This window comes from Stegostoma tigrinum, chromosome 14 (assembly GCF_030684315.1).
Source record: "Stegostoma tigrinum isolate sSteTig4 chromosome 14, sSteTig4.hap1, whole genome shotgun sequence".
Classification (NCBI taxonomy): domain Eukaryota; kingdom Metazoa; phylum Chordata; class Chondrichthyes; order Orectolobiformes; family Stegostomatidae; genus Stegostoma; species Stegostoma tigrinum.
Genome location: NC_081367.1, coordinates 25344530 through 25361243, shown reverse-complemented (window position 1 = coordinate 25361243; position 16714 = coordinate 25344530). Strand labels below are relative to the sequence as shown.

General features: G+C 43.7%; 2 protein-coding genes across 6 annotated transcripts in view; one reads left to right on the top strand and one right to left on the bottom strand.

The window, feature by feature from the left end:
• rsrc1 (arginine/serine-rich coiled-coil 1) overlaps window positions 1-2416 on the bottom strand; it is a 386463-nt gene extending 384047 nt beyond the window's left edge. For 2 of the 4 annotated variants that reach the window (XM_048542244.1, XM_048542247.1), the window contains exon 1: window positions 2307-2411. The gene's annotated coding sequence lies outside the window, so the exon portion shown is untranslated. Of the gene's footprint in view, window positions 1-2306 lie in introns of all 4 variants that reach the window. The other 2 variants (XM_048542246.2, XM_048542245.2) reach the window with 2 other exon arrangements.
• Window positions 2417-4911: 2495 nt separating this feature from the next.
• shox2 (shox homeobox 2) lies at window positions 4912-15748 on the top strand. 2 transcript variants are annotated; one of them, XM_048542509.2, is made up of 6 exons: window positions 4912-5027; window positions 5788-6004; window positions 8283-8491; window positions 10724-10781; window positions 11182-11270; window positions 14336-15748. In XM_048542509.2, the coding sequence occupies exons 2-6, from the start codon at window positions 5902-5904 to the stop codon at window positions 14612-14614; spliced, it is 738 nt and encodes a 245-aa protein (XP_048398466.1). In that variant the 5' UTR covers window positions 4912-5027; window positions 5788-5901; the 3' UTR covers window positions 14615-15748. The 2 variants fall into 2 exon arrangements, with proteins under 2 accessions (XP_048398466.1, XP_048398465.1); XM_048542508.2 differs by lacking the exon at window positions 4912-5027 and having other exon boundaries at window positions 5429-6004.
• The last annotated feature ends 966 nt before the right edge of the window (window positions 15749-16714 follow it).

Genomic DNA, 16714 nt, shown 5'->3' with positions numbered 1-16714 from the left:
CACGCCCTCACCCCCCCAATCACCCCCCCATCACGCCCTCCCCCTCCCGCCCTCACCCCCCCCTCCCGCCCTCCCCCTCCCGCCCTCACCCCCCCATCCCGCCCTCCCCCTCCCGCCCTCACCCCCCCATCACCCCCCCCATCACGCCCTCCCCCTCCCCCTCACCCCCCCATCACGCCCTCCCCCTCCCCCTCCCCCCCCCATCACGCCCTCCCCCTCCCCCTCCCCCCCCCCATCACGCCCTCCCCCTCCCCCTCCCCCCCCCATCCCGCCCTCCCCCTCCCCCTCCCCCTCACCCCCCCATCACGCCCTCCCCCTCCCCCTCCCCCCCCCCATCCCGCCCTCCCCCTCCCCCTCCCCCCCCCATCCCGCCCTCCCCCTCACCCCCCCATCACCCCCCCATCCCCCCTCCCCACCTCCCCCCCACCTCCCGCCCTACCACCTCCCCCCTCCTCCCCCCCTACCCCCTCCTGCCCCCCTCCACCCCCACTACCCGCCTCCTCCTCCCCCCCCCTACCCCCTCCCCCCCTCCTCCTCCCCTCCTCCTCCCCACCTCCCGCCCTACCCCCTCCTCCCCCCCACCTCCCGCCCTACCCCCTCCCCCCCCCCTCCCGCCCTACCCCCTCCTCCCTCCCTCCCTCCTCCCCCCCCCCACCTCCCGCCCTACCCCCACCTCCCCCCCTACCCCCACCTCCCCCCCTACCTCCCGCCCTACCCCCTCCCCCCCCACCCCATCCCCCCCCCACCTCCCGCCCTACCCCCTCCCCCCCCACCCCCACCTCCCGCCCTACCCCCTCCTCCCCCCCACCTCCCGCCCTACCCCCCCTCCTCCCGCCCTAACCCCCTCCTCCCCCCCCCACCTCCCGCCCTACCCCCCTCCTCCCGCCCTAACCCCCTCCTCCCCCCCCACCTCCCGCCCTACCCCCCCTCCTCCCGCCCTACCCCCCCTCCTCCCCCCCTCCTCCCGCCCTACCCCCTCCTCCCCCCCCTCCTCCCGCCCTACCCCCCCTCCTCCCGCCCTACCCCCTCCTCCCCCCCCACCTCCCGCCCTCTACCCCCTCCTCCCCCCCCACCTCCCGCCCTCTACCCCCCCTCCCCCCCACCTCCCGCCCTCCGCCCCCCCCCTCCCCCCCTACCGCCTCCTCCTCCCCCCCTACCCCCTCCCACCCTCTTCCTCCCCCCCCTACCCCCTCCCACCCTCCTCCTCCCCTCCTCCCCCCCTCCTCCTCCCCTCCTCCTCCCCACCTCCCGCCCTACCCCCTCCTCCCCCCCACCTCCCGCCCTACCCCCTCCCCCCCTCCCGCCCTACCCCCTCCTCCCTCCCTCCTCCCCCCCCACCTCCCGCCCTCCCGCCCTCCGCCCCCCCCCTCCCTCCCGCCCTACCCCCCCTCCCCCCCACCTCCCGCCCTATCCCCCCCACCTCCCGCCCCCCCTTCCCTCCCGCCCTCCGCCCCCCCCACCTCCCCCCCTCCTCCCGCCCTATCCCCCCCACCTCCCGCCCCCCCTTCCCTCCCGCCCTCCGCCCCCCCCTCCTCCCCCCCCACCCCTCCCTCCTCCCCCCGCCCCTCCTCCCCCCCCCCTCCTCCCCCCGCCCCTCCTCCCTTCTCCCCCCGCCCCTCCTCCCCCCTCCTCCCGCCCCTTCTCCCCCCGCCCCTCCTCCCCCCTCCTCCCGCCCCTTCTCCCCCCCTACCCCCCTCCTCCCCCCTCCTCCCGCCCTACTCCCCTCCTCCCCCCTCCTCCCGCCCTACTCCCCTCCTCCCCCCTCCTCCTGTCCTCCGCCCTACCCCCTCCCCCTGCCCTACCACCCCTCCTCCTGCCCTCCCCCCTCCCCCCCGCCCTCCTCCTGCCCTACCCCCCCCCTCCCCCCCGCCCTCCTCCTGCCCTACCCCCTCCTGTCCCCCTCCTGCCGCCCTACCCCCCTCCCCCCCTCCTGCCCTACCCCCTCCTGTCCCCCTCCTGCCGCCCTACCCCCCTCCCCCCCTCCTGCCCCCCTACCCCCCTCCTGCCCCCCTACCCCCCTCCTGCCCCCCTACCCCCTCCCCCCCATCCTGCCCTCCTCCTGTCCTACCTCTAACCTTACCCCCCTCTCCCTCCCCCTACCCCTTCTCCCCGCCCCTCCCCGAGCTGAACATATTGGTGGAAAGAAATGTAAAACAGTTCCGGCGAAAATGTAGTCTCTAGGCCTCAGTTTCTACACATTCCACAAGGACACAGATACAAAGTGCGGACAGCGGGACAGAGGGCTGCCGACTGTTCTCGACATCTACCTATCCTTTGTCACTCATCAATTGAATCAAGGTCAATACCTGCGCGAGCAATTGGCTTTAACGGAACAGAGTAGACTGCGATCCCCGGCTCGAGGATGGCGCCATCTGTTAACAGACTCGTTCAACCAACTGTCGATCGGCTCCAGCCGGAATAAGGGAGGAAGTTTGATCTCCGAGCCATCGATTGCTGACCTCCAGTCTGTTCAGCGTAGGCTGCTGTTGGCAAAGTTTGCAACCATCTCGATTTCCCTCAATGGCCAATATGACCAAGCTTACAGAGCAATGAGGGATGTTTATACAGTTATTAAAATTGAAAAGAAAGGAGAATTAGCTCATTCAGTGTTGTTTTTGTTTTAAGCTGTGCTGGAACTGAAAAAGATATTCAGCATACAAAAGGGAATGAAAAAGCTTTGGAAAATCTACACTCTTTTCACTCTAGTACTCGCAGTAGCTGAGCTGAGTGACTGGAAGCAGTGCAATAGCTGTTTCAAACATCATGAATTTTTTTATCTTTGCCAGTGGCTTGCCCTAGCGCGTAAAATTGGACAATGATATTTCTTCGTTAAATATATTTCTTCGTGTCAAAATTTTACTTCTACGATTCATGGAATAGTTAGATATATGCGCGTTAGCATTTTTAAAACTTAATAATGACTATTTTGTTAATATAAAACCTAGAAATGGTCATCCCCAGTAATATAAGCGGCTATGGGAAAGTTGAACTTTTGGTAACTCTCCGGTACGTCATCAGAAACATATTTAAAGTCCTGGAAAAGTGGAAAGCTATAATTGTAACAGACAATTCTCTCATCGGATGGTGTCATTCATTTGTATTGTAAATTAATGTATTTATGAAGCAACTTCCAAACTAATTAAAATAACTACTCATCATAAAACCCCGTGTTTATGTGCACTTAAAACAATAGAAGGAAACAATAAAAAATCTTATAGTGCAATTTACACCTACTAAATAAAGAAACAATTTCAGTTTGCACATAAAACTGAGACTCGTGGATTAAAATAATGTTCGAATAGAAGTTGAAGACGTTGGAAAATAAAATTTATTTATCAAATTATCAAATACTAACAGATTAGTTCGTGTTATAGAATGAACCAATTGATGCCTTAAATAACTTCAGCAAAACGCGTAGGAATTTATGAAAAGTATATTTTAGTGTTTGTCATACAATAAAAGAAATTATTTTGCATAATTTTAAACCCAAATCGAAACGAAGTTGTGCTTTCGCATACGACTGTTTTTTTTGATTGTGATACCTCTGCATTTTCACAATCTTTCATTTCGTGCCCATTAACATTCATTTTCGTATTCAACAAATTTAACAACTATTTGTATTTTATTTGTGACGTACCGAGGAGAACAGATGCGAATTAAAACGTAATGTTTCATGTATCTGTATGTTATCCGCGGAGTGCTTTAAAAAATCTGATAAATTGTGCTACGTGTTTATTACGGACTGAAGAATGTTATTCTGTGAAGTGCAGAACATCCATAAAATTATGAAGTTCTGACGAAGGGCCACTGGAGCCGAAACGTAACCCCATTTCTCCCTCTTCAGATGCTGCCAGGCTTGCTGAATTCCCCAGAAATTCCTGTGGTTTTTTTTTCAGATTTTCACCATCTTCAGTTATTCATCCATAAGATTGCGTTCTTCAGTTGACAGTTCAACTAGTTGTAAACTTTGATTTCTTTCAAACTATCCAGGATCGCAGGATTTATGTAAACAATACCGAATAGAAATTGCATCGTTTCTTTTTTAAGTCAAACAAATTTGTGAACTAGTTTTTTTTGCGTAGGGCATTAAACATTTGATCTCCACATCAGTGTTAAGATGATGATCGCCGGTTCCCTCCGGTCTTGTTTCTTATTAATTAAAATTACAGGCAAAAAATAATACATCGGCCTTTTCAGAATGAGTAACACGGAATATGTTTAAATAAATGCTACCTTATTGCAACGTTCAACAAAATATCAGTCCCAAACAATCAGAAAATGCATCTGAAATGATGTAGCACATATGTTTGCAACTAGGATCTAGTGTCATCCTTGCAATAATTCGATGCATTTTCTACGAAGAGTCGAGGTTTGTTATTTACAAATATTAAGTTGATGAAGAATGTGACAGAATTGCAGGTAATCGATTCAATTGAGATACAACGTAAATAGGTACTTGTTGGATCAATAGTGCAAATTGTTCATCTTCAAACCGTCAAGAAGTATTTGACAACGATGGTACTGCAAGCGAAATTACTTAAGGTTCAATCAAATACGCGTGGGATTGTCGGTATTTAAGCGGGAAAAAAGCTGCATAAACTATCTTTAGAAATGTTAGAGCCAGCGACTTGTTCTTCAAAACTTCTCAAATGTCTAATGTTTCAAATTGTGCACAAAGAGAAGGTATTGGACAAAGATAAAGCTAGGCTCTTAACCTTTCTTTTTGCACGGTCAATTTTGTACTTTCTGTGAAGTACGCGGAATGTATAGACACGAAACACAACACACAAAACATCTCCTCACACAGACCAGTGGATGTCTGACAATGTGCAGCCCTTTTGCAAAAATTCTACATCAAAAAATGCTTCCACACGCTTCTTCCACACTTTATCAGGTGCGATACCTGCCAACTGATGATTTAAAATACCTTCAAGAAAACAGCGACTGAAGTGATGCATTTACTTTCTTGTACGTTTCCGTTTCCAGCAACAATAAAGAAATGTAACCACGTTTGGATTATTTAGCATGTAAGTATTCATTTAATTTAAATTAGCGATGAAAATGACTACGAAGCGTTTAACGTAAACCTGACACATTCAGGAGAAAACGATGACCAGATTATCAAGTATTATAAATGCATTTTTGAAAGTGTTCTATAAGTGTGCGTGTATTGTATAAATATCTGTTGTTAACCATTGTATAAACTGTAAATAATATGTTGATTTACCATAAGCAAATCAAAAGTTTACCTGATTTTAGCGTGCTTTGGTGTTGTAATGTCGCCGGCTTTAGGGACGATCCAGTCACCGCGCTCTCCGATGTGTCATTCCTCTTGGCCCCACCCCGGTGCCATCCCAGCTCCCCCGTGTTTAGCTAAGTAATAACAATAGCAGTAATACTCGCTAATTAAATTAATTACGAATGCTTGTCAGTGGTGGATTAATGACCAATAGCAGCCGCTAGGTATGAGTTGCAGCCCAGGGGCTGATGATAACTGTGTTCCAGGAGTGGGGACACATCAAGACTACAAGGGGAGGTAATTGCTGAGTACAAGGGGCGCAGCTGGGCAAGCATTGCAAAGTATAAATAGTCTGACTTCAATAGCACATCAGTACTAGATCTACATCTCCGAGCAACCGAATTCTGGAAGATCAGGTTTGCATTTCAACTCCAAGACGACGCACCACAGACAAACATTGCACGGTTGATGTATTGGAGAGAATAAGAACAGACAAGGACGTATTCCTCTGAACAGCTATGGAAGAACTTACTGCTTTTGTTTCGAAGTCTTTTGATCAAAAGGTGAAAGAAAAGAAGGATGGGATCACGTATCGAGAAGTTCTGGAGAGCGGGCCTGTGCGAGCTCGAGAGCCGAGTCTGAGTGAAGGCAGCCGGGATGAAATGATCAGCGCACAGCGTGGGGCGTCTCGGTCCCCGAGCAGTGAGCCAGAGATCGGGCCAGAAAGACTGCGGGACAGCGGTACACCGAAACTGACCGATCCGGGTAAAACAAGTCTCATACTCGTACACGCGGTAGTTAGAGTGTCTTTAGATGGCCCGCGTGGTGCGATGTCAATATGTGGACTTACTTCATATTTTCCACGATATGAACCTTGTTCTTAAATTCAAATAATATGAGCAAATTACAGAGCGTTGTTAACGTACTCATTTAAAAGTCAGTGGTTCTTTTTACAACTCAAGTACAGTAAATCATAGTAACTACATACGATTGGTGTTTGATTACGATACAATCAATGATTTAAATAAAACAGGATGCATGTTATATTTGATAAGCAATGTGTCCGCGATAATACCCAGAGAACAGCGTGTTTATAGAAAGATTCGGTGACGCATGCAGGTCAGTCAAATATCAATTATTGCGAAAAACTTAATGGCTTCTTCTGGTTTCTGTTTTTAAAGAATGTGTAATTCTGCTTAACATCGGTTTTAAGCAGATTTGATGTGGCTATACCGAGAATAACATCACGGTTGTGGTTTAGCAAAGAAACATTTTAACGCCAGTTGCAATGCATTGCCTTTTTTTATACAGACGTTTACCGATAGTAGATGACAATGACGGCGCTGATCTTGTTCTTATGTTTAGAGTCCATGCTGTACAACTAAGTTTCCCCCCCCCCTCCCAAACCGTTGCTGAAATAGGAATACAATTCCAAATCATCGTCCAGAAACGATATAATAAACAAATCCTGTCACTTTATATAGGCCGCCATTTCGAAGGGGACTTATTAAACAATCGTTACCATCATAGTATTTATGTGGACTATATTACACGTCACAGAATATTATCAATTTATGGATGCTAAAGTTACTGCCGAACACTATTACAGCGATGTAAATACAATGCTCACTAGGCTCCCTAAATTCATCCGCTTCATTAATCATTTTGCGTTATTTTCTTCAGTAAATTAATTTACGATAATAAATGAGATTCTCATGGTTAAATAAAACGAATCAGCTCTCCTTAATACAATCAATGTCATTACATTTTAGGTACAGACAATGTTTTCAAACAGCAATTTTGCTCGGTTTTTTTGCTCCTTTTATCTGTCTTCTCAATACTTTGAAGCAACAATAAAAAATGGTGATTGCTTTCTCGTGCGAGGTGTAATGTTTTTGCACTTTAACGGTATCCGTAATGTATGGCACAGATTATTTCTCATCACTGTTTAATGTGCACTTGTAGTTGACAGATGCTGGCCCACTTAAAAAAAGCGTACTATTCATTCAAACAATAATCATGATAATGGCACCGGTGAGCAAGTTTCCGGAGCTTCAGGCAACAAAGCGCATTAATGCTTATGTCACTGTACAGTACCTTGTGTGGAAACTTAACGTGAACGTTGTATTTTTAGTTCTCCGAAAAATGCGAACACCTCAGAAACCCGAACAAAGATCGCTCTAATAAAAAGTGTCCTGGTTGAAAATGCGACGTCCTAAATAGGCTCTGAATACTATGTAACCTGGTTAGTCTATGCGTTGTACCAAAGTATTCGAACCTGAACTCGCTGCGTATTGGGGCACTGTTTATGCACTTCGTAAAACAGAGACACATGATCAAACCTAAACCTCGCAATGTTTGTTTCCTTCGCTTTAGTTCAACAAATTCTGCAACATATAATTTATAAACATAGCAGTTCAGCTGTTCAAAATTGGTCTTTTGTCACAAACTGCCGCAATTTACAGCTTTTGACTCTTGTTGGCAAATTACGAGTGAGTAAGCTGAAGTAGTTGTAAAGTAAATTTCTAACAATGCATTTAGAATATCTAAATTTGTTTAAATGAAATAACAGATGTACTGAATCAAGTTATTTCAATTAGCGATAAATACATCTGTAATACTCCAAGTTGCTGTCTATTGTTATATTTAGTATAATGTGGCCGACGCCATGAGCATCGAAGTTTATAATTCGGCTAGTGTATACTATTAGAAGGAAATTACGAAAGCAAACGATTAACTTGAACAATGATAAGTCGCCCGGGACAAAACACATTAAAAACAACTGAATGGTGAGCTTTCTTTTAAGGATTATAAATTGACATGTGGAGACGGTAAAAGCTATATATAATTCAGAAAAAAGTGCACTGGAAAAGGCAGTAGTCTACGTTTAAAATTAACGCTGTCGCAATGTAATTACAATGGAAGCAACTTGTTTTTAATTTCATTTACCTGTTAACTTTTTTTATGCACGGTCCAAGACATTCTTGCCGATATCTGGATCTTAAACGTTTGTGTAATTAGAGCGTTTGATGGTCATTTATAGGAAACGTTGATATTAAAGATAGAAAAGAAGACGCCAAACCAGTGGAGGAAGAAGCGCAGACAAAAATTAAACAACGGCGAAGTCGGACTAACTTCACACTGGAGCAGCTAAACGAGCTCGAAAGATTGTTCGATGAAACCCATTATCCGGATGCATTTATGAGAGAAGAGCTGAGTCAGAGGCTGGGACTCTCAGAAGCCAGAGTGCAAGTAAGGCAAATATACAACATGATACAAACATCTGGTACACTCGCATATAGTAAAAATAAATAGCATAGCGTTTTGATTTACTGAGTGATCTTATTATTTATTTTTAAGCTAACATTGTGGGTTGCACTTCTGTTAGAAGTAATTCAGTTCTGTATATAATCAGATATAAGGTCAAAAGAAACAAGTTTAAAACATCTACACAACAGGTTCAACCTATGAATAAAATGGTTTACGTAAATAATTCTTTAGATGTTGAAACTGTATGCCGCTGTGATGAATTAAATAGGTTTGTGCCGTAAGAAGTGATAATTAATTTACTGGAAGTTTCCGAGAAGTTGTGGTTGATAGGCCAGCGGCAGCTGCAGCTGCTATTGGGAAATTGCTAGCATGCGCCCTCTGTTACAGTACCATCTGCATCAAGCTGTATAGTATTCTTAGGGGGGTTTCCAGCTTGTAATACGATAACGAGGTAAACTTAGCAGCAACTTGACCTGAACAAATCGACCAGCGTTCAAAACCATCAAACAGACCTGCAAAAGAAAAAGGTTGCTGCGTCAAGAATCATGGGGGTGGGGGGTAGAAGGGGTGGGGAGAGAGGGATGCGAGATACTTATTTTTGTGATTGCTTATGGTTTCTCTGTACGCAATAAGATTACATTTTTTTTTCTTCAAATTCCTGTTTGACTTGTACTCAGCATAGGTGACTTTGCATTATTGCATTAGAAAGGCGAGGACAAACTTCACCGTGTAGTAATAGAAATCCTAAGCAGTCTTTGTGACGAATATTTGAACTGAGTTTATTTTTTGTTATATGGAATGCTATATTGATTAATGTGTATTAGTTTTATACAAAGTCTTCCTGTCTTCAATATTTATTATACATTCAGCGTTGCAAACTACATATTTCAAACAATATTACTTCAAAATGCACTATAACTATTGTAGCATTGCAATAATTCGTCTTCAACAACTATCTGTTACCTATTCCAATTGTCGAAAACCATTCTACATGTTGGTGGAAAGTAATGGTTTATACATTGCCAAGATGAACTATATCTTGCTGACTGTCTATGCGCTTTTAAATGCAATCCTGATTGGTTCTCTGTTAACAAAACCTACTCCCAAATGTGCGCGTTGAAAATCTGAAAACATCTTATGGAGGTAGAATGTTGATACAGTAATCATTGGAGAGACAATCAGAGCTACATCTAACTGCTTTGTAAGGTCATTTTAGTACCACAGTATGATTTATTTGCCATTTTGTCATGTCAATAAAATATTGTATTTAAGAATCACTGGAACACGATAGATCAAAGGTTTTCATAAGATTGAGTTTTTAGACGTTAAATTATACTTATTTTTAATTGAACGGTATATTAAACAAATAATCTGTTTGGTGCATTGCGATTTGAAGATGAAAAACGATGAAGTTCAAGTTGATCGAAAGTAAATTTGGTATCCCAGTTCCAAAACGCGTCAAAGTTTTTTTTCTGCTAGAGTACGATTCTAGAAAACTTCTTCATGTGATGGTACTTGCAGATAGAAAGGATTCGAAATCGTACATGCATAATTTAACACCAGACTTTCATTTGAGAATTGCAAAGCAGCTTAACATATTAATGTGGTATTTATTGTATGGGTTTTAATCTGTGTCCTTGTGAGCATAATAGTGCCTAGCAAAAATCAACAAAGGAATAAACATTCGATTATATATAGATAAATATATTAACCTTGAATAATGCTAACTACCAGGTATCGATATCCTTTAGTATCAGGACAACATTTTTATTTTGCTTACAGACACAGTACTTTTATTTTAGTCTGCTAATGAGCTGAATCTTATTGGATGGAGCTCATTCTCAAATGTCAGGGCCATTATCGCTAGTATTGGGTATCAAAGTATATCTAGTTCTTCTGGGATGACAACCTACGTTAGAAATGAAACGGGACATAAAACAAATTTTCTCATGAACTAGGAAAAAGAAAGGGGGGAAAAAAACAAGATTCTGCACGTTTTCGGTCGTTTGCACCATTGTTTCTTTCCGTAGAGGCTGTCGTGCATTGTGCATACAAGGGTCGGATAATTAAAATAAACGAGGTCAATCACATTAATAATTAATAAGTCCGACGGGATATTGCATCGCATAGTTGCCAGCTCGAACAGTCCAACTCGTACATCTGAGATGCAACTGCCAATCATTGCCACTAAATTTCTTCGTTTTTGCCCTATAGGTATGGTTTCAGAACAGAAGAGCAAAATGTCGAAAACAAGAGAATCAACTTCATAAAGGTATGTTTGTTAAATTACAGATCCGGCGAGGTAACGTTATTAATAGCAATCCACATGCAGTAATATAAAACTTAAACGTGCTATGCCTTCGACCAGGGTTACAAGCCAACAATAAAAGAGTCAAACTTTTTAGTCTGTGTTTTGGGTCGAAAGGACAGGATATGGAAAGGGATTGCGGTGTGGGAGTGGAATTGGATATTGGAACAAAAATAGTAAATATTAGTCACTTATTCACTCATTCCTTGATTATGCATACACTGTGTAGCAGGACTTTGAGCAGAATTATGATGTTTTCCATCAGTATAATGTTGTATCCGAAGCCACAAAAATTAAGATTAGTGGCTTCAGACCGTGACGAGAGAACTTTTCCTTACATTTGAACTTTCTTTTTCTACTGCAGGTGTACTCATTGGTACCACCAGTCAGTTAGAAGCTTGTCGAGTGGCCCCATACGTTAATGTGGGAGCCTTGAGAATGCCATTTCAACAGGCAAGTATAAGTCCAGCAAAGTTTATTGCGTACAATCTCTGTTGGGGAAGATGCACGATCTTTTAACGCTGCTTTAACGAAACTTGATTTGGAAATAAAATTTGACTAATTATTTAAAGCTACCATTTCCCTTATTCTATGAGCGGTTACATAGGACATAGAACATTACAGCACAGTACAGGCCCTTCGGCCCTCGATGTTGTGTCGACCTGTCATACCGATCTCAAGCCCATCTAACCTACACTATTTCATGTACGTCCATATGCTTATCCAATGACGACTTAAATGTACCTAAAATTGGCGAATCTACGACCGTTGCAGGCAAAGCGTACCATTCCCTTACTACTCTCTGAGTAAAGAAACTACCTCTGACATCTGTCCTATATCTTTCACCCCTCAATTTAAAGCTATGCCCCCTCGTGCTCGCCGTCACCATCCTAGGAAAAAGGCTCTCCCTATCCACCCTATCTAACCCTCTGATTATTTCTGTTCATATTAACGCTAACACGATATTGATACTGTATACATGGTATCAATACCTGTCCTTTGCACGTCGCCCCCAAAATTAACATTGACCATCGAGAGGGAGCTAAACCAATGATGTTTTCCGATCTGTTCGGGGATTTTTTTCTCGGTTCAGTCGCCATTTTCCAAGAGTTGTATTTCATTATCGCCTAACTGTCCGTGTTATGTGGCGTGTTATGCCATGTTATCAGTAAAAGCTGCCAATACTGATACATGCTCAGTGTAGTACGAAGTGTTTTTTTTAAATGTCTGAACTCTTCGCTAATTGTCGAGCAAAACTGTATTCCTTATTTATGAGATTACCATCCTGCTCAAGAGACTACAATTATCGCAGAACAACCCGTTTTTTGCCTATGCATTTTCGTCCATGATGTTGATTTGAACATTACATTTTAGAATTGCCCTTTGTGTAGACTTGCAAATGCTTGACCAATTGAAACGGAATTTTAATCATTTGCACACATTTGTCTATTTTACATACGACTTCTGTGTTACTTCTTATCCTTCATTGACAATTTGAGTTTTAAATTCATTCATAGGATGTTCACATCGCTGGCTTTGCCAGAACCTATTGCCCAATCCCTGTTTGCCGTTGAGACGGTGGTGGTGAGCTGCCGTCCTGAACTGCTGTAATCCATTTGGTGTACGTAGACCCACAACGCCCTCAGTGAGGAAATTCCAGGATTTTGACCCAGGGACACTTAAGGAAATATGTATTTCCGAGTCAGTAGTGAGTGGCTTGGAGGGGGACTTGCAGGGGTTGTTCCCACGTATTTGTTGTCCTTCGAGATGGAAGTGGTGACGTGTTGGGAATATGCTGTCCAAAGACCTTTAGTGAATTTCTGCTGTGCACCAATATCACCATATTAACATAGTTAATCTCCCAAAGGCATCAACCTGTTTATTTTCATGCACAACTTTTAGCCTTCTATTAAATACGGTGGCAGAAATGTTAACAGTTTTCACCTACGATGGCAACCCTGGGAGATTTCGACCAGGTGACTTCTACACGTTTGAACCTGCACCTGTTTTTGCAGGTTACGTTGACTTTGCAGCATAGCAGTAAGTCAAATACGTGTTTCAAGCAGCATGCATCTTACTTGATGCAAATCGGAAGTAAATCCAGATGTAACACCCCTACCCGACATTTATATGATTTGGGAGATTTCTACATCATTAGGGCTCAAGAAGTGGTTAGCACTGCAGCCTCACAGCGCCAGGGACACAGGTTCGATTCCAGCCTCGGGCAACTGTCTGTGTGGAGTTTGCATGTTGTGCCTGTGTCTGCGTGAGTTTCCTCCTGGTGTTCCGGTTTCCTCCCACAGTCCAAAGATGTGCAGGCTAGGTGGATTGGCCATGCTAAATTGCCCGTAGTGTTCAGGGGTGTGTGGGTTATGGGGGATGGGTCTGGGTGGGATGCTTCAAGGGGCGGTGTGGACTTGTTGGGCAAAAGGGCCTGTTTTGAATGATCTTCCTCAACAGTTACAGATTATGCCTTGAAACTTTGTCAATACTTTTTTTTGTTCATTGTGTTATCTTGCCTCGATATTTTGCTGGTTGAATTCAGAATGTTATTCTCTCATCCCTTAAGGTCTTGTGAAGTGATTACTCAACACATTTTAATTCCCTGAGCTATCCATTGCACGAGTTGGGGAGAAAGTGAAATGGATCGGCCGCGCAGGGAGGGGACGTGGGGACGCGGGTGGGGAGATGCCCCTAAAGTGGTCGAAATGCCAGGCATTTTTTTTTCTCAACGAAGTAATGAACACTCCAACAAAAATCTAAATTCCGTGTTGTGTCTTTTTCCTATCCAACCCCTTTTGCAATCGAGATTTCTAAATGCTTTTCAAATACTTTATTGACTTCAGCGATCCTCGTCATGATGTGCGAGGGGAAAAGTGTTGTTTCAAATGGCACTTTTATACTTTGTGGACTCTCCATTTTTGTTTAGAGCTGTCTGCATGGTGACGCGCCTTGGAGTACACAATTTGTTGCTTCCAGGGAATGTGCTTTGGCTGACTGGCATCTTTATCACTTCGGAGCCAAAGTGTTCACCATTCCTAGAAACAATGGAGTCTAACTGCTGTACATTGGTGAGACAATCTGTTTTCCACAGCCCGTGACCCCACTATATTGTCCGTTCGATGACTGTGTTCAAGTGGTAGAACCGCCAGTTGTGGGGTAAATACCGCATTCAATGAACCACTTTCACTGTCCTTTTCAGTCTCCTCAGAAGCAATGGTTTAAAACTCTTGTATTACTCTGTGGTTTCAAGCAATAAGAGTCCAGTAACCAGACAGTCTTGGATATCTGTACAATGTTTGTCGCGGTGCCCCCAGCTTGCTGGATGCCACATTGGAAGGCAGGCACTGGACAAACTCTGCTTAACCCTTTTAGTCCTTCTCCTCTATTGATGAATGCACCAACACCATTCAACAACATTCTCGCTTTTTAATCAGTTAAAGATTTGTTACCACTGTCTCCTTTTTTTTGACGACAGGGTATCTTTGTAACAATGTTCTCTCCTTATTCTGTTTTAGGAGAATCACTGCAACATGACTCCCTTGTCCTTTCAGGTCCAGGCGCAGCTGCAGTTGGACAGCGTGGCGCATGCGCACCACCACCTCCACCCGCACCTGGCTGCACATGCGCCCTATATGATGTTCCCTCCACCGCCCTTTGGTTTGCCCCTTGCCACCTTGGCAGAATCCGCCACGGTGGTGGCAGCGGCAGCAGCAGCCAAAACCACCAGTAAAAACTCCAGCATTGCAGACTTGAGACTGAAAGCGAAAAAACACGCTGCAGCACTAGGCCTGTGATCTGAACAGTGATTCCAAATACACAGATCTTTCGAAACAAAAACCTCCGAAGGAGGAAGGACTCGCAGCTGGGAAAAGTTCAGAAGTGAGCTTTCTGCAAATCCATTTTAGCACAACTTTACTTGATACACCCGGGGGCTGGTCTCCTCTAGCATAATGGAAATTCCTGACGTATGCTTTTGCTTCCCATAAACCATTGGAATAATTATTCAGAGATGGAAAATGGATCGCGAATCTGCCATGAACCGTTTATGAGAGTCAAGAGTGAACAATCAAATGAAATACGAAGAATTACACTTGCATGTATATTTATACTATTTTCAATGATGCTTATGTCCTTTGAGTCAGAATTGCACTTGGTTTATGTTAGATGGAACAAACCATTGCTTTTACAAGTGTGGAGAGGAAAAATAGTTAAACGGTTCTCATTTTAGATTTTCATGTGTACTATTTTCTTCTTCCAGTAACATAAGTAATGGATAATTATAACTATTCTACCTAGATGTCCATTTGTTTTAGATCAAAAAGATATAAATTATGTATTCTACATTCTTACTGTACTGAACTCTTGTAGTTTAAACCATAAGATAAGGTACGGCCCTCTGTAAAAAACAATGTTGATACACGAACAAAGTTTATTTTGTTTAAAATTGTGTACGGCTGATAGACTGTCAGTATTTAATTTTTATTTCATAGAAGTGTGTTTATTCATAAATATGTCTCTTGTGCTGTTGTGGGAATTTATTTCACATAGATGTTTATGGGATGTATTTCTATGAGGTGTTGGTTTCATTGAAACCTTGATTCAATCAATGAAGATCAGAATTTGAAGAGCCCATTGTGAAGGGATATTGCTCAGAGTAATACCGCTCTTCCCCACCGTCATGGTAGACCTTGAAAACAAAGATGTTTTTGCAGTTCGTAGATGCTGCGCCCTTCTAGGATTATTTATAATAAAATGAACGGACTATTTGTACAAGTGTTCAACAATGACTCTCAAATGAAACAAAACCTTCGCTGTTGTACAGTTCTATGGTTTAATGTCAATGCAATTAACTTGAATGAAATTAATTAACGAAAAGCAACTGATATCGATCTGATGTTGCATTTACTGCAACAAGTGCCAAGGAAGAGTGAAATGGTTTTATATATATTTAATTAAAATATGTTGAATTCATCATCGTTTTTCTTTTATACCTTCCTGAACACGACTTTCAAGTTTGAGGTTGTGTTTAAATTTTGTACTTGGCTTGTTTGTGTTCAAGAACATGAAGATATTTTTGAATTCACTGTAGCAGCCTAAATAAGAAGGCTTATCCTTTTAATTGACGTTGTTCTCCTTTACACTTTTGTTATGGCATTTTCGTTTTATTGCTATTTTTAGGTACAAAAGGCAGGGAAACGTCACAAGCTGCAAAATTCGTCAGTGACTCGTACACAGATATGTATCAAAAGTTGCCGTGGTTTTGTACTGATCAGACTGTTCTCTTAGATTGTCGTGAGAGTACTTCAATCTTACGTTGAACTAACGTTACTTTCATTCCTCGTTGGTTGTACTTTTCGAAAGTAATATGCAGTTCCAAAATGCTGAAGCATTGGTACATGGAACAACAAAAACTGATCATTAAATTGTCACTTCGATGCACAACACAAATGATCTGGGAAGGACAAAGAGAAAATAGAAACTCTACCACTCATATACAGCCTATTGGTTGGGTTCACTTTAGCGCATTTTAGTAAGAAATTGCCGTTATAAATTTTTATACTGGTATTTGAAAAAAAAACCGGGTGAAGTAATTCTTACCTCAGGGTAATTATTACGAATGCAGAACAGAACTAAATCAGTTAAATTTGCCACAAGAAAGATTCGTTTGAAAATGCTGTGAACGAGACTTTCACACAGACTGTATCTAGCATTCTTGGAGTGAGCTCTTCATACTTCATCTTGAAAATTAGTAATTATTAAGTAATAAACTGCTCGATTCCAGATGCTCCAACCTCAATTTTTTCAGTGTCAAACACTCCGAAAAGTAGAAAATTCCACTCTATTCAACAAACAAGGGGTACACGAGGCCCATTGAGTTTAGCGCGGATGTGCAC

Excerpts from the sequence above, each read along its gene's own strand:
- shox2 (XM_048542508.2), top strand. The coding sequence starts at position 5,758 with ATGGAAGAACTTACTGCTTTTGTTTCGAAGTCTTTTGATCAAAAGGTG. Across the intron at positions 6,005-8,282 it reads ACCGAAACTGACCGATCCGG|GAAACGTTGATATTAAAGAT; the intron begins GTAAAACAAGTC and ends GGTCATTTATAG. Across the intron at positions 10,782-11,181 it reads AGAGAATCAACTTCATAAAG|GTGTACTCATTGGTACCACC; the intron begins GTATGTTTGTTA and ends TTTCTACTGCAG.